Raw genomic sequence first — 21,971 nt, forward strand, 5'->3', positions numbered from 1 at the left:
GTGTGCCACAACTACTGAGCCTGTGCTCTAGAGCCCGCACGCCTAGAGTCAGTGCTCCGCGACGAGAGAGGCCACCGCAATGAGACGCCCGTGCACGGCAGTGAAGAGTAGCCCCCGCTCACCGCCAACTTAAAAAAAGAAAAGCTTTTGCACAGCAAAGGAAACCATAAACAAGACCAAAAGACAACCCTCAGAATGGGAGAAAATATTTGCAAAGGAAGCAACTGACAAAGGATTAATCTCCAAAATTTACAAGCAGCTCATGCAGCTCAATAACAAAAAAACAAACAACCCAATCCAAAAATGGGCAGAAGGCCTAAATAGACATTTCTCCAAAGAAGATATACAGATTGCCAACAGACACATGAAAGAATGCTCAACATCATTAATCATTAGAGAAATGCAAATCAAAACTACAATGAGATATCATCTCACACTGGTCAAAATGGCCATCATCAAAACATCTATAAACAATAAATGCTGGAGAGGGTGTGGAGAAAAGGGAACCCTCTTGCACTGTTGGTGGGAATGTAAATTGATACAGCCACTATGGAGAACAGTTTGGAGGTTCCTTAAAAAACTACAGATAGAACTACCATACGACCCAGCAATCCCACTACTGGGCATATACCCTGAGAAAACCATAGTTCAAAAAGAGTCATGTACCAAAATGTTCATTGCAGCTCTATTTACAATAGCCAGGACATGGAAGCAACCTAAGTGTCCATCAACAGATGAATGGATAAAGAAGATGTGGCACATATATACAATGGAATATTACTCAGCCATAAAAAGAAACGAAATTGAGTTATTTGTAGTGAGGTGGATGGACCTCGAGTCTGTCATACAGAGTGAAGTAAGTCAGAAAGAGAAAACCAAATACAGTATGCTAACACATATATATGGAATCTAAGGAAAAAAAAAGAAAAAAAAGGTCATGAAGAACCTAGGGGTAAGACAGGAATAAAGACACAGACCTACTAGAGAATGGACTTGAGGATATGGGGAGGGGGAAGGGTAAGCTGTGACAAAGTGAGAGAGTGGCATGGACATATATACACTACCAAACGTAGAATAGATAGCTAGTGGGAAGCAGCCGCATAGCACAGGGAGATCAGCTCGGTGGTCTGTGACCACCTAGATGGGTGGGATAGGGAGGGTGGGAGGGAGAGAGACGCAAGAGGGAAGATATATGGGAACATATGTAAATGTATAACTGATTCACTTTGTTATAAAGCAGAAACTAACACACCATTGTAAAGCAATTATACTCCAATGAAGATGTCAAAATAAAATAATAATAATAATAAAGTGCACATAAAAAAAAAAAAAGCCCGCGCACAGCAACGAAGACCCAACACAGCCAAAAATAAAATAAATTTTAAAAAAAGAGGGTAACTGGGAATGTGCTTTAAAAAAAACAAAAACAAACAAAAAACCCTACATAAATGGTGTTAGATGAAATACAGCCTTCTGCAACTTGCTTTTTTCCAATGAATGCTGTTTTTAAAAATTCTTTCTTGTTGATATTTACAGCTCTAGTTTTCTTCAAAATTGTCTTGTTTTTGTCCTTGTGCTTCCATGTAAATGGAATCAGCTTGTCAACGTCTACACAATAATATTATGTCAGGATTCTGATTCAAATTTATAGATTGATTTGGGGAGAATTAGTATCTTTAAGACGAGTCTTCTTATCCGTGAATATGGTATCTCTGCTTTTAATTGGGTCTTCTTAATGACATTCATCAAAATTATATAATTTCTTTCTAAAGGTCAGAAATAACTTTTGTTAAATATATTCCTAGATACCTTATATTCTCATTGTTATCATAAATTGTATTTCTTTAAAATTTAATTTTCTAACTGTGGGGAGTAGTGTTTAGAAATGCAATTGATTTTTGCATGTTGATCTTATATCCAAGAACCCAGATGAACTCTTACTAATTCTGATATTTTAATAGGTTCTTTTGGACTTTTTATGTAATCGTATTACCCAGGATTGATGACAGTTTGGTGTCTTCCTTTCCGATCACTATGAATTTTCTTCCTTTCTTTCTTCATATTACTGCATTGTCTAGGAATTCCCACACAATGCTGGTTAGGAGTACTAATAACAGGCACCCTTGTCTTTGCTAATTTAAGAAAATGTTTCTAATATTACACTGTTAAATGAGATTTTTCACTCTAAGTTTTTACAGATGTTTTTATCTTGTTAAGGAATTTCCTTAAATTCCTAGTCTAATGTTTTTTTCTGGAAAAAATCATAATGAACATTTGATTTTATCTAGTGATTTTTCTGCATCTACTATGGTGACAGTATAGTTTTTAATCTGATAATGTGGTGAATTACATTAATACATTTTAACAGATTTTAATGTTAGACCCCCCTGCAATCCTATGATAGTCCCAACAGGATACTGGATTTGGTTTTCTATTTTGCTAACGATTATTTCATCTATGTTCATAGATGAAATTGGCCTGTAATTATCCTTTAGCATCTTGTCATTTTCTGCACTGGGCACTCATACAATGAGTTAGGAAATGTTCTTTTTCTACTCTCCAGAGAAAATGTTCTTCACTGTGGTAACTCATTTATAAAACGACCCAGTGCCTTTTTTGTTTGCTTGTTTGGAGGGTAGACCGATTCAATGTCTTCAATGTATATAAGACTACTCAATTTTACTTGAATCCATTTTGTAAGTTACAGTTTCTAGGAAAGTTTTCATTCCATACAATTTTTCAAATTTATCAGCATAAAGTTGTTCATATTCTCCTTTTTAAAAAATAATTTTTCCTTCTGGGTTATGTCCCCTTGTTTGTTCCTAACATTGCTGGTGTTCTCTCTTTTTGTCTTAATTATTTTGGCTAGTGGTGTGTCTATTTTACTAGACTTTTCCAAGAACCACCTTTTGGCTTTGCTGATAATCTCTCATATTACATATTTGTTTTCTATTTCAGTAATCTCTGCTCTTTTGTTTTCATCCTTTGAGATTTTCTGCTGTTTTTTCTCTAACTTTTTATGTTCAACGATCAGCCTATGCATTTCAGTCCTCCTTTTCTAATATAGGCATTGAAGGATATGTTTCCAACATGAAAGATGCTTACCTTGCTTTGAAGCTGAGCTGTTTTCCACTGGGAGCTCATTGTCATGGACCCTTTTCTCTGGAACAGGCATTGCAGGGTGGCTTCCAAAGACCCATGGGCTCCTATTACCAAGATCTTCTTTCCATCTAAGTTGACACCTACCCACCAAATGGAAATTCAGTATTATAATCAAAACTTCAAAGTCTTCCTCCCATACAGCTCTAATGTAAGGAAAAATGGCTTTTATTTTAATTTAATTTAATTTTTGGACAGGAAAGCAGTATTTACTGGTGGGCCTGAGTAAGGAGGGGACAGCGCCAATACTCTCATGAGTGAAGGGCTTGCCATTTGTCCAGGGGGCCACGATTAGGGATGTATTTGATCCCACAGCTATCTGGGATGAGCCACTTTTCTACCACCATGTTTTCATATTCATCAACATTAAACTTAGTAAATCCCCACTTCTTGGAGATGTGAATCTTCTGGCGGCCAGGGAACTTGAACTCGGCCTGTGCAGGGCCTCAATCACATGCTCCTTGCTCTGCAGCTTGGTGCGGATGGACATTACGATTCGGCCAACGTGGACCCAGGCCACTGTGCCCTGGGGCTTTCCAAAGGCACCGCAACATACCTGTCTGGAGCCCAGACTGGGGACAGCATGGCAGACATGAATGTCCACTGGAAAGGGCTGTCTCGAAGTCCCTTAGGGCAACCCATACAGGCAAGAGGCTGCACATACTACCAAGGGGGCTGCTGTTTGCAGCCATTGCACACTGGGCTCCCACGGGGAAAAGAGCAGGGTTGGCTTAATTGGCTGCAAAAAAATAGCCTTTTAAAACTTGGCCCTCTGAGCACCAAACCTACAATGACTATAAGCCATAACTTATTCCTTCTTTGCAAACTTTATGGTAGAGTGACCTAGAATCGTCATCCTAATTATCCATATGATGGAAAAACACTGTCTATATGGATTCTCTCAGAGATTTGAGCTTAATGGCTAATGTCCTAAAGGTATATCTTGAAAGTTAATCTTCTAATAGAACTTTAGTATGTATTTCGGAATTTTTGTTCAATCATTTCATGTTTGGGTGTCGAGGAGGGGCATTCTCTCCTTTTCACTCAAGCTGGTGTACAGAAAAAATTAAATACTGATTACTGAAAGAGATACTGCTCCCTGATAGATCCTAATCTAGGTTTCTATACCCTAAACTATATCTGACAGCTTCTTCATTTAAGTTTTAAATATAAAACTTATCTAGGTTTACATATTGACAGATTTGAGAAGTTGAAACTTGAAACATTTTTCATTGTGGTTCTTTTGAGGGTTTCATAAGAGAAACTGAGAAAACACAGGTTAATCATTCATCTTTACCAATTTCTCTTTAACATTATAATACAGTTAATCTTATTAGAAAAATTTGCCAGTCATTCATATCTCCTAAAAGATGAGAAAAATAAAGCTGACACTGAATATCGCTTCTGTGTTTCAATAAGTATCTTCCAGAAACAAATCCTTACTAAAAACACATAAATAACAAAAAATAGAAAATAGCAACATTTCTGCAGGAGCATCATACCTGACTTTTCAAGAAGTTCAATTACAGCTCTGGCCACAGGTGAAACAAAACACTCATGGGCATCCCCACGTACCAACTTCCCCAGGTTTACATCCGTTACTCTGAATCCAAAAATAAGAGAACAAGTCAGTCAAGCTTGGCCAAAACTCACGCATCTGTAATTCACATGTATTAATCCCAAATAACACCCAAGTCAATATTTGATATGATGAAATAAAATTTATCTTTTAACGCAGGACAAGAAAAAATTACATATAAAATTCTCTCTGTGTGTTTGTTTGGGCCTCTTCCCTCCCTCATGTGCAGTGTGTATCTGGGTTAAACATTAACCAGAGCTCCTCAAAGATGAGAACGCCTGCTTATTTTTTTCTTCTGACACTAGCGATGTAACTTCTTAAAAGCACAGTGTTCTTTCCCAGCTCTGTAGGGGGTCACGGTGACTTGCTGCTCACTTTGTACATGTTTACCTGGACTATATATCCTTGGTGAACTTTATGTAAAACATCAGTACGTCATTTTGATGTGCAATCCTTTCTCGCAAAAATGTATATGACTGTGCCTTCGACTTCTAACAGGTGGAACAGTTCTCAGAGCTTCCTGAGAATCTGTTTCCTGGGTTATAATCCTCGGTTTGGCTTGAATAAAATTCCCTTTTTTCCTTCTTAACTTGATAGTTAATTGAATTTTCATCGACAGATAGGTAGGATATATTAAATTATTAAATAGAAATGAAAGAGTGGGCAGGAATAGAGGTCATTAGCTTCTAGAGCAGCCCCTCAGGCAACTCCAACGTGGTCCCTATGAGTCAGGACGACGTTGGGCGTTCTGGTTCTGCCTGGACAGCAGGACCGCAGCTGGAGGCCACGTGGGGCTTCACTGCACAGCGCTACGGAGCTCCGTTCAATGGACTACATGGAATGGTGGCCCTGGACGTGCGCAATGCCAAGGTCCTGCAGCCACTTTATCCTGAGGAAATTTACATCTCCATCAATATCAAAGTCCAGAACCAATCCTAGAAATCAGGGGTGACCTAGCAAGACTTGGATTCAAGGTCTGATCCCCACTCGACATCGGTACTTTCCTCCTTAAGGAAATCAAGGAAAAAAATGAGGGACCATGTCCTTTCAATGCCTTCTGTGTTGTTCACCTTGGTCAAACCCAGTACAAAATAGTCCCTAACTATTTAGCTTAAATTGATGGTCTCAATACAGGTTAGTAACAAAATGGAGATACTTGGAAAAGTTTTCATAATTCTCTCTTTTTATAAAAGACTGGAAACTACACCTTGATACCCTGGGATTCTGGATGTTTTCTAATTGACTAGAGCCTCTTCCCCCTTTATGGTTTGTCTGCTATAGGATCGGAGAGTTTCATGACAATTTTCTACCCACATTTGAGTCTGCCCTAAGTCATAACAAAAGGCTAGGATAATGGGAGAACCTAGGTATGTCAGTGAGGTGGTGGTCACTCAATCCAGTCCCTACAAGACTAACGTTATAAATTTGCTTACGACCCTGGAATGCTAAATATATCATGTTCTTTTTGGTCACGATACAAAAATTTCTCATTTCCATGTAGGAAGATGAGGTTTTTAACTTCCAGGAAACATCATGAACTCCCATATGGTCAGTATTCCTTGTCCCATGAAGCTTACGTCATGACATGAGTCAAGACCAATATCAGAGCACCTGATATTCATAGTTTTTCCCTCAACTTTCAAACAAAACCTCACGTTATGAATGTAAGTGCTTGCTTTGTTTTTCTCTGTTGGCCTGGGGCTAAGGCAGAATGTGCTACTGTGGTGAAGCAGGTCCCTGGGTTTTTTCTCTGGTTTATCAAGGAAAAGGAAAAGCTATTAGAAGAGGAGAGCTGGCTAAGGACTCTGTAGGTCAGACAGGAACTTCTCAAATGAGTATGATTTGGCCAAAATGGCAGCCAAGCACTACAAAAGGGCAAGTGTATTTTCTCAAATACGTACTTTCTTAAGCATAATTTTACAAGCCCTCCAACTCCTGAAATATTTAAAATGATTTCATTCATGGCTCAATTACTGTCATATTTGAAAGAGCAGAATTTTTAAAAATTCACAGTAGAAAAACTAGTTTAGCAATGAGTCGATTGTTTTCTTTTATATGTTCTCACCCATCCACATCTTTTTCTGGTTTCAAGGCATTGAGGATTTTGTCGCTAAATGAGGTCTCGGAGATCTGAAGGGCAAGGCCATGTACTCTGGTGTCTTCATTAATCTTCAGGATCTCATCTATAATCTGAAGTGAAAACTAAAGTCAGTTTTGCAAAAATAAGACCCAAGAAAAGATGCTTTATGTAAAAAATAGATTCATAAAAATGCAACTGTTTTAGTTTCTTTTTCCTCCTTGTTGAAGACCTGGTGTAAAGCAGAATGAAGAAGTCTATGTTCCTTCTAACCACGTTTATAAAAGCTTGGCTGAATTTTTTAGTGACTTCAAGTCTTTCTTACCGCTCTATTCTCTGCCAGAACAGAACAAAACAAAACCAAAGCTCAACAGTGAATAAAGTTGAGATCAGCAAAAGACAATTCCCTGTCCACAATCAGATTTGAGCCCAATGTAATGCCAACTTTCAGGGAGGCCAGGACTCAGGAACCTCGAGCATTCCAACCTGGCCCAGAGAAGCCTGTGTTTCAAGCACACTGTGCTTAACCAAAGCTTACTAATCATGACACTCAGGCCCTCCTGTTCTCTGGACCAGAATGGCACATAGAAAGCATTTCCAAAGGCTTATGACGAAAAACCTCTAAGCACAGATAGCTCCATTTTATAGGAAACACTAAAATAATTTGCTATTTATGAAAAAGACCAAAGCAGTTTGGGAAGCTAATATAATTGCTATTGAATGGCCAGGTATGTCTTTAAATAAGCAATGCTCTGGCCTCTCTGTTTACCTTTATTTTATGCCAGGATTTCACTGAGCAATGTTACTTGTTCATAATTAAGAGAGATTCTAGCTCGTAGATATGGACCTCACTATGAGAAGTGTTGGTTTACCATTTCTGTTTTACTATCTAGCAAAAATCATGATGGTTATTTCTACCTGGTAAGAGAAGAAAAAGCTATTTGATATATTCAGAAAACTCAGAAAGGAAATTTTGTTTCATTTAATATTCATCATTCTGTCATTCATTCAACAAATGTTGAATGTTTTGAATATCTACCTTGTACCAGTTCTGAGTAAAGGAAATACAGTTGTAAAAAAATATCTGCCCTCATGGAGCTTATATTCTAGTAGAGAAGACAAGACCAATAACAACAACAACAGGGACTTCCCTGGTGGCACAGTGGTTAAGAATCCACCTGCCAATGCAGGGGACACGGGTTCAATCCCTGGTCCGGGAAGATCCCACATGCCTCGGAGCGACTAAGCCTGTGCGCCACAACTACTGAGCCCGCGCTCTAGAGCCTGTGAGACACAACTACTGAGCCCACGTGCTGCAACTACTGAAGCCCACTTGCCTAGGGCCCGTGCTCCACAACAAGAGAAGCCATAGCAATGAGAAGCCCGTGCACCGCAACAAAGCGTAGCCCCCGCTCGCTGCAACTAGAGAGAAAGCCCGTGCACAGCAACAAAGACCCAATGCAGCCCCAAAAATAAATAAATAAATAAATAAAATTACAAAAAAAATAACAACAATAATAATAGTATAATCTCTGAAATTGATATGGAGTGATGGCGGGTAGGGGGTGGTCAGAGGGGGTGGCATCTATACATAGAGCCCAGCCAGAACGAAGTGAGGGTACTATTGTTACCTCTAACTAGGATTTGGTAGTTAGAGGTAACAACGACAACAAAATCTTAATAAATTACGATCCTTACTCTTTTCCAACATAATAACACCATCATATAAATTCCCATTTATCAGAATTTCAAAGAAAAAGAGCGAATAAGTGACTCCTTGTCAAAAAAATAAGCCAAGGGGAACCTAAAGGAGAAGGAAATCCAAAAAAGAGGGGATATATGTATACATATAGCTGATTCACTTTGCTGTACAGTATAAACTAACACAGTATTGTAAAGCAACTATACTCCAATAAGAATTAAAAAAGAAATACTGTGACAAACTGAAAAAAAAAAAAAATTTGAATGAAAAAAGTTAAATAAGCCAAGGCGGAAAAAAAAGTCAGGGGCTATCAATACCAGTGGCAAAACAGTCTAAGAACATGCAAATTCTACTGCAGAAAATGAGTGTCCTTCTGCAAAGGGAAAACAAATTTCTCTGCACTTTGTTCGTACTGGTAGGACACGTGTCAATATTTGTAATATCTTACAATGGCAAGTGTGGTAGAAACTGTTTGCCCAATATCCAATTTCTGTTCTTTCTTAGTAATGAACTCTTAATTTTTAGCTGTGCTAAGAAATGATCTAGGGCCACTTGGTATAAAGACCACATTTCTCGCCTCCCTTGCAAAAAGGCCAAGCAATTAGGCTCAGGCCAGTGGAATGGAAGCAGAATTGTGACTTTCAGGAGAAAGACTGGGACCCTGACTTTGGTCTTTGTCCTTCCTTTTTCTTGCTGGTGATAAGAACTTGCTGAACTAAGCCCTGTGATCCTGGAAAACAGGGATGGTTAAGAAATGCCCCCATCCTTTGTGTACTGCAAAGAACCACCTTCCCCATACGATTCTGACAAGACCATCCAATGCTCCCTAGTCTACAGGCCCCACAAAGTTCTATTCTTTGTTCATAAATGATTTACTTGAACTGCTTGTCTCCACTGATCCATCAGCGCAAAATGCCTGTTAATCAAACTTCGGGTAAGCTTCTTTCCTCCCCCCCCAGGTTCCTAAACTTTGACCTACCCTTGGTCTGATTGGCCAACAGCTCTACCACCACCCCACCTCCCGGGGAGAATAGGCTGGCCTCAGGGTAAAACATTCTCTAATCTGCTATCCCATCAAGCCACCCTTCCATCCCACTTTTCTCACACTGGGTTCTTTCCTCCCTATAGAAGAGAAGCCTTTTGCTTACCTCTCAAAGGTGAGCTTACGGGAAGAGTGCGGAAGAGCGCAGTCCCTTTCCCCACCTTGCAATAATCCTTTCAGATTATGTCTCTCCTCACTGAGTCTGGATTTATTTTCTCTTTGACACTGGCTGGAATGTGGATGTGATCTGCAGTGCTGAATCTGCCATCCTGGATAAGGCAGCACAACAAAGAAAACAGCGCAGCAAGATCCAAGAGGCCTGAGTTCCTAACGGCTCAGTGATGCCACCACACCAGCCAGGGACTGCCTACCTCTAAACTTTATTCACATACAGAAAACTTCTGTGTTATTCCAGATTACTTAAGGTTTTCATCACTGCCATAGCCAGTCTGAAGAAAACCTAGCCATAGAAGGAGCAGACACCAGGATGGCCCACGGTCCAGTTTCCTAGGCCCTACTTAGAGGGGTGACTGCTTCTCCCAGGCTTGAGATGACACTTAATGAGGACCGGTCTTCCCTGCTGGCGGAAACAACTAAAGCACATACAATAGCAGCGAAAGAACCCTATGGTGGTTTTTCATCAGCTGCCCCAAAACACCACTGAAGGATTCACACAAGGTTAGCCTGAAAAAGATCTTCTCCTTTATTTTATCGACAGGGCAACTGAGACCCAGAGAAACCAAAGGATGGTCCAAGCAAGGTCAAACAACCTGTCAGGACACTGCAAACCAGAACTAGTCCTCCAGACACTGATAATTTCCACTAGACGATGCTGTTGCTACAGCTGAAGAAACACAACCAAAGTCACCACATCGTAGGTCACATCGTCAATCGAAACACATGGTAAGGAGATAAACAACAAGGTCATACTGTATAGCACAGGGAACTATATTCAATATGGTAATAAACCATAATGGAAAAGAATATATAAATATATATGTATAACTGAGTCACTTTGCTATACACCAGAAACTAATACAACGTTATAAATCAACTATACTTCAATTAAAAAAGAAAGAAACATGGTAAGGGGCAGATAGATCAAGGAGCATCTACACTAGTGGGAAAAGTGAACTCTTCCCTCTAAAAGTTCAGCCCTAAGAAAAGGCTTGTTCAGTTCCGACCACAACTAAGAGATGTTAAGAGGTCTATTAGGACTGAAGAGGAACACAAAATAAGGCGTTAAGTGTGCTGCTGTATTACCTCATCTTCACCGCTATCTGCAGGGAGGCAGATGTGAGTGATGTTCAGACCAGCCTGCAAAGAGAACATAGGGCGATTTTGTCACTGAGAGAAAATGAATCTATCATCCTAAAATTAAAATGAATTTTTAAAATCATTCAAAAAATCAACAATCCTTACCTCCTCAGCCAAATTCTGGTTTATTTCCTGCATCAAGTTATCATCACCTGCCTTGGGAAAGTAGAGCAAGAAGGAGAATATAACAACATAAAAATATCTTGAAAAGGTACAAAACAATACAAAGACTAATTTTGTGATTATACATTATCTGACTACAAAGATGACAAAGGAAATGCAGAAAAAGAATCTTATTGGGCTTCCCTGGTGGCACAGTGGTTGAGAATCTGCCTGCCAGTGCAGGGGACACGGGTTCGAGCCCTGATCTGGGAAGATCCCACATGCCGCAGAGCAACTAGGCCAGCGAGCCACAATTACTGAGCCTGCGCGTCTGGAGCCTGTGCTCCGCAACAAGAGAGGCCGCGATAGTGAGAGGCCCGCGCACCGCGATGAAGAGTGGCCCCCGCTTGCCACAACTAGAGAAAGCCCTCGCACAGAAACGAAGACCCAACACAGCCATAAATAAAAATAAATAAATTTAAAAAAAAAAAGAATCTTATTGCTCATAAAAGGGGACTAAGGGCTGGTATTTATTAACATGTCAGTTTCTCAGGCTTTAAGATATATCACTTTTGAAAATAATACTCCTCATAGGGCGTATACAGCCACATAGGCAGCATTCCTTTCTAAGTGAGGATGCCTAAGATGGGTGTTTAGGACTTGCCCTTGGGTGAAAAGCTACCAATGAGCAGAATTCCAGGAGGCCAGGCTCTTGTTTTGCTTTTCTTTCTACTCGTCTCACTTGCTTATCTTTGTAGGGGGTGCGGAAACAGACCCCAAAGAATGCAGACCCCAGAGTGACTTGAGCATAGCTCTCCAGTCTTGAAATTACAGCGCTGATGAAACTAGAGGCTGCTATTCTGATACATTAAGCATGCACCAAAAACAACAGAGGCAGCTCAACTGTTGGGCTGTGTGACCTTATAGGCTTGGCTCAGCGCACCACTTCCCTGCACCTGCGTCACCTGGGTGTGCCAATAAGGGTGGCAAACAGTGCCAACTGCAGCTGGCAATGAAGGGGCCGTGGCCAGAACACAGACATGGAACTCCAAGTCCTTCTGCCATGCCATGGCTTTTGGCCCCTCAGACTCATGGCAGGCTTTAAAAGACTGAGTAGTAAGATCACCAAATACCATGTCTCGGCAAGCATCTGTCTTCCACAGAAACAAAGGGGAATGTTTTTTCCCATCCCACTCAAATCACATCTGATCAGCATTTATAATGGACCACAATTTATCCTGTGTAATGCAACTTACGTGAGCGCCTACCTCCTGACCTCTGGAAGCTATCCGCACCAAAAGGAGACAGACTCAAACAGAGTGGTACCTAACGTGTAACCCTGAAGCAGCAAAATGACCAGATAAAGGGGGAAACGACAACATTTCCACCTGAGCTCTCTCCTCCCTCCCCTAAGCCCGAGTGGGACTTCTGTGACAAGAAGTGCAGCTGGTCACCTGTGTACAGTTGTCTTCTAAATTAAAAGACATCCTAAAATAGCAGGACAGAACCACATTCTCAGCTTACCTGAATAATAGCAAGAACTGGCTTAAAGGCAGGGTCTTTTCCTTGCAGTAAACTCAGAACTTCTTTCGAATTCTGAATGACTTCTCTGCATTGAGAAAGAAAAACAACATAGTCAGGTCTAGGTTAATGACTAGAAAGGATGGATACAACACATGTTCTTAGAAGGTTTGCTACTCTAAATGAAACTAATTAGACAGCACAAGGACGGGCTTCTCCAACTGTGGAAAAGGTGGAGGGAGGGGGAGGAGAACAATCATGAAATACCTGGCGTAGGGCTTCCCTGCTGGCACAGTGGTTAAGAATCCGCCTGCCAGTGCAGGGGACACGGGTTCGAGCCCTGGTCCGGGAAGATCCCACATGCCGCAGAGCAACTAAGCCCGTGCGCCACAACTACTGAGCCTGCGCTCTAGAGCCCGTGCGCCACAACTACTGAGCCCGTGCGCCACCACTACTGACCCCGTGCGCCACCACTACTGAAGCCCACATGCCTAGAGCCTGTGCTTCGCAATGAGAAGACACTGTTACATGTGTAACATGTGTAACATTTCATTCAATGGGAAGCCCACACACCGCAACGAAGAGTAGACCCCGCTCGCTGCAACTAGAGAAAGCCCGTGTGCAGCAATGAAGACCCAATGCAGCCAAAAATAAATAAATAAAATACATTTATTAAAAAAAAAAAAAATCCGGCATAGAACGTGACAATCTCTAATTTTCAAAATAAGCAGAGGTAAACAAACTAGATGTTAACAGTAATTTTCTTTTTTTTATTTTTTTCTCCTTAATACGGCTCATTAGATGAAATGTGCCATATAAATGTATTTTCTCTAAAAGAGAGATAATGGACTTCACTGGTGGCGCAGTGGTTGAGAATCCACCTGCCAATGCAGGAAACACGGGTTCGAGCCCTGGCCCGGGAAGATCCCACATGCCGCAGAGCAACTAAGACTGTGTGCGACAACTACTGAGCCTGCACTCTAGAGCCCACGAGCCACAGCTTCTGAGCCCATGTGCCACAACTACTGAGCCCGCGTGCCTAGAGCCCGTGTTCTGCAACAAGAGAAGCCACCGCAATGAGAAGCCCACACACCGCAACAAAGAGTAGCCCCCGCTCGCTGCAACTAGAGAAAGCCCACGCGCAGCAACGAAGACCCAACACAGCCATAAATAAATAAATAAATAAATGTATTAAAAAAAAAAAGTTGGCTCTTACAAATGAGCTTATTTACAAAACAGAAACAGACCCACAGACATAGAAAACAATCTTATGGTTACCAAAGGGGAAGGGGGGGGAGGGATAAATTAGGAGTCTGGGATTAACAGATACACATTACTATATATAAAATAGACAAACAACAAGGACTTACTATATAGCACAGGGAACTATATTCAGTATCCTGTAACAGCCTATAATGGAAAAGAATCTGAAAAAGATATATCTATACATATATCTATATACATATAGACATTTATGTATAACTGAATCACTTTGCTGTATACCTGGAACACAGCATTGTAAATCAACTATATTTCAATAAAAATTTGTAATTAAAAAATATTAAATTAAAAAAAGAAAGTTGGCTCTTTTTCCTCTCATAATAAGAGACAAAAGGCTTAGCCCAGGCAGTACCCATGCTTCAGTGCTTAAGACCACCTTTAAGTATCATCTCTTGTCTCCATCAGGGTCTTACATGCACAAAAGCTTTCAAAAAATGCAAGGGGAATTTCCAGCCAGATCCCATCAGCAATAAATGGCCATGAGCAAAGGGACAAGGCAAAATGGCCAGGGGCAAAACTCCTCCCAGTTTTAGAGAAGAATTTGACGAATGTAGCTGGCAGGCACTGCTCTTGTAGGTGGATGAGGAGAGAAGGGTGCTCAGAAAACATTTAAAGGCTTCAAAACTCAACCAGGAGGAGCCTTCCCACAGTCAGCTGGGCTAGAAGAGATAGAGTAAATGGGCATGCAGCTGTCTACAACCCAGGAAGGTTCTGGTTTGTTTTTAAACACTTGGGATAAAGCAACTTGATTCCCAGTGAAACAATTGTATTGTTGTGTTGATAAACCAGACTATATGTGAAAGTTCACAAATCACCTTATAAATGAGCAAGAATCTTCTGTCTAACAACATGCGGCTGAGGACCACATGCTGTATGCAGATTCTCTGCCTTTCTTGGCTGCGAATTTGGGCCATACTGGGTCCTCATTTCTGGCCAGTGTGGGAAGGCACTGGAGTGCGGGTCCCACGTGGTCCTTGGCAATGTGTATAAGGGTCACCTGGAAAGCTTGGTAAAGAGAAAGGCTTTGTGACTCAGCCCAGAAAGTCGGACTCCCTAAGTCTGCATGGGGCCTGGGAATGTGTGTTTTCAACAAGGAGTCTGGGTGGCCCCGAAGCACTCAGTGGAAACAGCCGAGGACCAGTGCTCAGGCCTCTGGTTGACTAGCGTGGGCAATTCACTGAGCCACTAAGGAACCCGTTTCCTCATCTGTAGAGCAGGTGTGCTACAAGGGCTCTACCTTTGTTCTTATAGTTGTACAGCATCCTTCTGGGCCTCAAAGCTACACTTGAACACTAAAAACACTCCTTCCAAAAGCAATTTTCCCAGAAACACTTGTAGCACCTACCCCTCAATAAAACGAAGGGCACACGACTGTAGAAGCTGACACCTGTCACCAACTCAGCCCATAAAGTTGGCTAATTCCCCCACAACTTGTTACATGTGTAACATTTCATTCTTCGGGGTTACTCCTTATTCTTCCATTATTCTTACAGTGCCAAGCAAAGCAAGCAAGGAGTTACCAGGCTCAAGAAGTCTAAAAGGTAGCATAGGTGTTTCTCATCAGAGATTTTTCTGCCCTGGGTGAGAAAAGTTGCCTCCTCAACTTCTAGTTGGAAGGTGATTTCTGCATCCTATACTGTCTTTGGACCCTTACCCTGAAACCAAATCCCCCTAAAACCTCTTATCCAGTTTATGATTAATCTCTCTAGCCAAAACTTTATTCCTTTTCTTGTCCCCTTAATCCTGTGCTAAATGAGCAATAATCAACCAGAGTTAGATGACTAAAATTGCTGTTGTTGGTAACATCGTTAATACACTAAAATGCTATCATAGATATCTTCATTAACTACAAACTCAAGCTGTTTCTCCAGGGCAAGATGAGCTAACAGACCTCTGGCCAAGGACCACCCGGCTAGAGAAGCATAAACCAGAGACATCCCAACTGCCGAAAGAAATGTCAGACTTCCCTGGTGGTCCAGCGGTTGACTCCCCGCTCCCAACGCAGAAGGCACTGGTTCGATTCCTGGTCGGGGAAGATCCCACATGCCCCGTGGCTCGGCAAACAAACAAACAAAAAAAACCCAAAACCTCTATCTCAAAGACCAAGTTGGAGTGGAGTGGATCTGAGGCTTGTCCCCTACTCCCCTGCTTGGTACGCTGCAACAAACACTGTACTTGCCTACGTCACAACCCGGTGTCAGTAGACTGGGTTTGCTGCACATCTGGCGAGGGTACCCCAGTTCGGTTTGGTAACCCCTTAGGATGAGCTCAGCTGTACACTGCTTAAAATCTAATGACCAGGGGGGTTCCCTGGTGGCGCAGTGGTTGAGAATCTGCCTGCTAATGCAGGGGACACGGGTTCGAGCCCTGGTCCGGGAAGATCCCACGTGCCGCGGAGCAGCTGGGCCCGTGAGCCACAACTACTGAGCCTGCGAGTCTGGAGCCTGTGCTCCGCAACAAGAGAGGCCGCGATAGTGAGAGGCCCGCGCACCGCGATGAAGAGTGGCCCCCGCTTGCCACAACTAGAGAAAGCCCTTGCACAGAAACGAAGACCCAACACAGCCATAAAAATAAATAAATTAAAAAAAAAAAAATCTAATGACCGAAAGAGACCTAACCGCGACGTCCGGAGAGAAGACAAGGTAAACTAAAGAGTCCTTGGAGTCATGGGCCACATCATGAAGCGCCTTGGAAACAGAGGGAGTAAAAAGGTAAATTCATTTCAGAATGAAGGCTAGAGGGAAAACAGAAGAGGATGATGTCAGTGGATGGACGTGAAGAGCTCGCTCCGTAACATGGCATCCTGGAACTAGGAATTCTAGTTAGGGAAGGGAAGAAAGGGCTTTCCCGCGACCCTTAGGCATGTCCTGAGCGCTTCACTCTACACCCTCTGGGTCCCCAGCTAACACACTTCTCCAGGAAGAGGCAGACAAGGCTCTACTTCCCCTCGCTCCCACCGAAGGGCTAGGAGAAGCGGCTAGGGTGTGTGTGAGGATCAAGGCGGGTGGGTACGGGGGTGGAGGGGGACCCGCGAACGTCTCCGGTGGGGACAGCGGAAGGCCGGCCCGGGGCTCCCAGGCAGAGTTCGCCTCTGGCTCGGGAGAGAACTTTGGAAATAAGGCTGCGCTGGGCATTCCGTGCCCACGGTGCAGCGACGCTGGTAAAGAGACGGCCCCGATTTCTCCGGCCGCCCTCCGCGCGTCACTGGGTGGGCCGGGCCGCAGCCCTCCCACGCGCAGGAGGCTGCGGCGTTTTGGGAGCGCAGACCTCACCGCAGTCACTGTACGCCGCCCGCAGCCAGCGTCCCGGAGGCGGAGCCCCTGCGCAGACAGGCGCCGATCGCTGGGCCCGGGGTGCACCCGCCGCAGCCCCGCAGGCCCGCAGCGCCCTGGCCCCCACCCCGGATCCGACCAGCAGGCGGGCGGGCGGGCTGGCGGGGCGGGAGCGGGCGCCCCTCCCCCTCGGGGCTCCAGCCTTCGCCGCACCGCCCCTTTCCTGCCCAGGCCGCGCCCGGCGCGGCTGCATCAGAGCAGGCGGCGGGAGGTGCACGTGGAGCGAGGCGCGCGGTCTGAGCTGCGCAGCACCGGCCGCGGATGCCCACGCCCTCCCGACCCCCCGCCCCTCCGACCTGGGCCGGCCCCGAGCGTCCCCGTCCTCCGGCGCGCCCAGCCCGCCCTCCCGGTGCCCGCGCTGCCCCCCACCAGCTGCCGTCACCCCTAAAAGTTGGCACCAAACACTCGCGACCCCGTGCTCAGCGAAGCCCCCACGGAGGCCCCCGGGGCCTGGCCGAGACTCGAGAGCTCCGGCCGCCCCACCTCCTGGGTCTCCCCCGGCCGCCGGGGACCTGGGCGGCGGCTAGCGCCATACACTCACCGGACGATCGAGTCCCGCGCTGGGGGCGCCCGGCTGCCCGGGCCCCGGCTGCTCCCGGCCTGGGTGTCCCGCAGCCGCCGCTGCCCGAGCAGGCCCTCCCCGCCGCCACATCCGCCGCCCCTGCCGCTGCTGGCGCGACAAAGCTCTCGGAGGCGGCGCGGCGGGCCGGGGGGCTGCAGGCGGCCGAGCTGGCGCAGGACGAGCGGCAGGCGCGCGCTCATAGCGAGGCGCGGGCGGTGCAGCGGGAACGCGGCGAGGCGGCGGAAACGGGAGGCCGCGGGTTTTCCCGCGACGCGGAGATGCGGCGGCTGAGCTCAGAGACGCAGCGGCTCACGTCCCTCCTGGGGGTGGCGGGGCGGGCGCCAGGCGGGAGAACCGGACCCGGCCGGTAACGGGCCAGTGGCAGGAAGGTCCTGGCTATTCTTCCTCAGCGGAGAGGAGCCCCTAGGGGGCACTGCGCTCAGTGGCCGTGACGTTGGGAAGGCGGGGGCCTGTGGGGCGCGGGGCTGCTGTTCGAGTTGCCTGGACGTCAGGGACGGGCACTTTCTGGCACTTCCAAACACAGACTCGAAATTTGGCTAGGGTTAAATATCAGAGGAGGGTGGGGCGTGAGGATGGGGCTCCCGCCCTGCCCTGAGACAGTACCTTCTTTCTCCGCCTAGGATGCCAATAACATCCTGCCCTCGGGTGGCAGTTTGCTTCCTGGAAGGGCAATTGGTTTAGCTACCAGGGATTGGATTTATCAGGCTGCAGGCGGCCGAACAGTGAAGACCGTGTGGGCCTTGCAGCTCAAAAGCTGACTTTGTAGCCGTAGGCAAGTTACTTAACCTCTGTGAAGCTTAGCTGCCTCAAAACGAAATACTTTGTTTATAATCTTATCAGGTTTGTAATTCCCAAGTAAAGTGGGAATAAAACTACAAATTATAAACACTGGCTTCCCATCAGCTAAACCCTGTAGGAGGTTCTGGAGAGACACTGAATTTAATCCTAAAAAACAGTAATGTGTTTTGTCCTGATTTTCAGCCTCGAGGAAACTGGGTCCAGAGAGGTCAGTTTGGTTTGCCTGCCTTCATTGATCATGTCTTAATCGCATGCTACTGTCTATATTTTTCATTGTAAGGCTGATTGCCACATCTCACACATGAGGGTACAGCAATAGCTAACATTTCACAAACCTGTGAGGTAGATATTACTGAAACAGGAGGGAAGGGGCAGGGCAAAACCTTTGAAAGAATGACATAGCCCAAGGACATGACGTAAACTGATTAGAACCAAATGGGTCCAAGATGGCAGACAAATCAACTTCCACTAGATCTTGAGCCTCAGTATGGGCTCACTGTAACACATCAGCAAGCTAAATGACACACCCACAGGCGCCATGACAGTTCCAAGACCGACCAGAAGGATCAAAAAGTGGGCGGTGGCCCACTTCCTGGAAATCCCCGCCCCTTCCTAAAATAGCTGGAATACTCCTCCCACTCATTAGCCTATGAAATTACCCACCCCTATAAAAACTGACAACCCCATACCCTGGTGCCTTTCTCACCTTCTGGGATGGCCCACACTCTGTGTATGGGGTGTGTTTCTCTCTAAATAAATCCACTTCTTACCTATCACTTTGTCTCTCACTGAATTCTTTGTGGGATGAGACATCAAGAACCTGAGCTTCATTAAGTCCTAAAACCAGGTGTGTGATCTCAGTTGGAAGACTGTGGGGTTTGGCTGGGTTCGAGTCCTGGCCGTGTGGGTTTAAGTCCCAGCCTGGGTTTTGGCCGGGTTCAAGTCCTGGCACAGGGGTTCAAGTCCCAGTCTGAGGTGCACGGTTTCATTACCACCTTTTTACACAAGAGGAAACAAAATCACAGAAGTTGTGTCTTGTACAAGTGTTATCAAACTAAACTTGGGTCCACTCGCCAGGGTGCAGTAAAGCCAATCTACTGACACCAGCTTGTGGTGAAGGGAAGTGCAGGGTTTACTGCAGGCGCCATACAAGGAGCATTGGCAGCTAATGCTCAGAAGACCTAAATTCCCCAGTGGTTTTCAGGGAAAGGTTTTTAAAGACAGGGTGAGGAAGAGGGTTTTGAATGTGTGATCAGCCCATGAACATCCCTAGTGGGGGGTTCAGTATCTACAGAACAGCTCAAAGGATATGGTTCAGAATATTATCTATAGCCCTTGAGGAGGAACTAAGGGTCTTTGAATTTGTCTAATGACTAAACTGTTATGATTTTGTCTTGCTTGACTGTTTTGCTTTGTTTCTGCACTTTCTCACTTCTCTGATTAAGTTTATTCTTTGGAACTTGAGGAAGGTTTAGGAGGTTAAAATTTTTCTACAAGCAAGAGGCAGGTGGAGGACATTGGGGGGGCTGGGGGGCCTGTCCTGGGAATGCCCCATAGGGTCCTGCTTGGTAACACAAGCATATAAACATCAGAAAGGAGACTTGAATGGCCTGTTCACCTACTGTCCTGATAATCTTGGGCAAGTCATAAAACCCTTAGAGGCTTGTCTCATTATAAATTGGGGACCACTCATTTAATGGGCACTCATTGGACACTGCTGAACACAGGCCACTGGCCGTGAAGATGAAAATCACCCAGTCCACAGAGAGTTTATGGGAAATCTCCGTACCTTCCTCTTAAATTTGCTGTGAACCTAAAACTGCTCAAAAAAAAAAAAAAGTTTGTTGTTGTTTTTTTTTTTTAAACTTATCCAGTCTCTACCCTCAGGAGTTTCCAACAGTAACTCCACCAGAGTAGTGACAATTTGTCAGTCCATCTGATGAGTGCCAACCATAGTGATGTTTAAAAAGACTGTGGACACCACATATTATATGATCCTGTTTATATGAAATGTCCAGAATAGGCAAATTTATAGAGACATAAAATACTAGGGTTTGCTTATGGCTGGGGGCAGGGGAAATAGAGGGATTGGAGGTTAGAGCTGATAGGTACAGGGTTGTTTTCTGAGGTGATGAAAATGAAATGCTTAACTGTTTATGGAGGAGCATCAGAGAAAACACCAGAGGATCCGATGCTGGAGCTGAGTGTGTTTTTCAAATATATATACTATTTATGTATAATGTATATAGAGAAAAGCATAAAGTAAAAAATAAAATCACCCACAATACTATTGCCAAGTCATAACTGTTAATTTTGATCTCTTAATTTTATTTTAACTTGTTTTACAAGATTGTGACCATATTATATGTATAGGTCTCTTCTTCACTTGCTGTATCTGTTTTCATGAAATTGGGAAGGGATAGTACTCGAAATCATGACTTATAGTGGCTATATATTATAACCTAATCTATATTGTGGATAGACCATAATTTATTTTACCTTTTCCTGATGTTGTTTGTATTGTTTCCAGTTTTGGTGTGAGAAATAACATTCTTTCATTCGCTTGTTCAGTAGCTGTGTGTTGAAGGCTTTCTATGTGCTGGGAGAGGGATAGGAAGGTCAGTTGGGGCCACACCTGTGGTGGCAATATTTACCTGTAACCTTTCGCAGAAGCAGTTCTCAGAAAATTTATAACTGCTAAAAATGTTAAGTGGAGAAGAAACAGCACAGGGAAGTGGAGAATAAACAACACAGCCACAACTTCATATAAAAAGGCAACCCTTCCGATCATACTGAATTGCACGGAAAAGTGTGGCATTTTTGTGAATTGCATGGCTCAGCGTGGCACAGCAGGCCCCAAAGAAGACTTCCCAACACTTCATGAACTATTCTGTATGGAAGAAAGGTTTGAATAGAAAAGATCAAGTTTAAGACTGTACACCTAAGCTAAATTGATTGGGAAGGGTGAGCCACCAAAACCAATTTGTTACTGGAATCCCTAATATGGAAATGACTCAGGCCATATAGATGTGCTACAAAGCCATCTTGAAGAAGGCACCTTGGAGGCTGTTTTCAGTCGTCACCAAAAGCTTATGGCAATCCACACCTTTAAAGCGATACTCTATCTCTTTTAATTAGATCTCACATTAAAGTATAATAGGGAATTCCCTGGTGGTCCAGTGGTTAGGACTTGGCACTTTCACTGCCGAGGCGTTCAGTTCCTGGCTGGGGAACTAAGATCCCCACAAGCTGCGCAGCAGGGCCAAAAAAAAAGTATAATAAAGTTCACCTAGAAGCCATGTGGTTTTTTTGTTTTCTGTTTTTTTAAACTGAATTAACATACTTTCTAATCTTAAAAAATTTTAGGTGTTGACACTGATGGTCAACAATGGTCTGTCCCATTGTGATATGATTAACTGTGATCTTATATGTAATTTTAAGAAATCACTTTAAGGTCTAGGACAGCAAATGCCTGTGC

General features: G+C 44.2%; 1 protein-coding gene and 1 non-coding gene across 13 annotated transcripts in view; both read right to left on the reverse strand.

The window, feature by feature from the left end:
• The window catches only part of MTHFD1L (methylenetetrahydrofolate dehydrogenase (NADP+ dependent) 1 like), a 290,546-nt gene extending 272,504 nt beyond the window's left edge, over positions 1-18,042 (reverse strand). For 10 of the 12 annotated variants that reach the window (XR_009702806.1, XR_009702808.1, XR_009702807.1 and 7 more), the window contains exons 1-7: positions 17,654-18,042; positions 12,503-12,587; positions 10,982-11,032; positions 10,823-10,876; positions 6,804-6,928; positions 4,662-4,762; positions 3,106-3,242 (exon numbers count right to left, since the gene is read on the reverse strand). Coding sequence is in view for 8 of the 12 variants with exons in the window: in XM_061206826.1 (XP_061062809.1) it covers positions 3,106-3,242; positions 4,662-4,762; positions 6,804-6,928; positions 10,823-10,876; positions 10,982-11,032; positions 12,503-12,587; positions 17,654-17,874 (774 nt within the window). In the remaining 4 variants the exon portion in view is untranslated. Of the gene's footprint in view, positions 1-3,105; positions 3,243-4,661; positions 4,763-6,803; positions 6,929-10,822; positions 10,877-10,981; positions 11,033-12,502; positions 12,588-17,052; positions 17,170-17,653 lie in introns of those variants that run through there. The other 2 variants (XM_061206827.1, XM_061206829.1) reach the window with 2 other exon arrangements.
• Positions 3,771-3,904, reverse strand: LOC133102722 (small nucleolar RNA SNORA70). Its single transcript, XR_009703069.1, has one exon. It is a non-coding gene; the product is annotated as a small nucleolar RNA SNORA70 (small nucleolar RNA).
• Positions 18,043-21,971: the final 3,929 nt, after the last annotated feature.

The sequence above is a fragment of the Eubalaena glacialis genome, chromosome 12 (genome assembly GCF_028564815.1).
Source record: "Eubalaena glacialis isolate mEubGla1 chromosome 12, mEubGla1.1.hap2.+ XY, whole genome shotgun sequence".
Lineage (NCBI taxonomy): Eukaryota > Metazoa > Chordata > Mammalia > Artiodactyla > Balaenidae > Eubalaena > Eubalaena glacialis.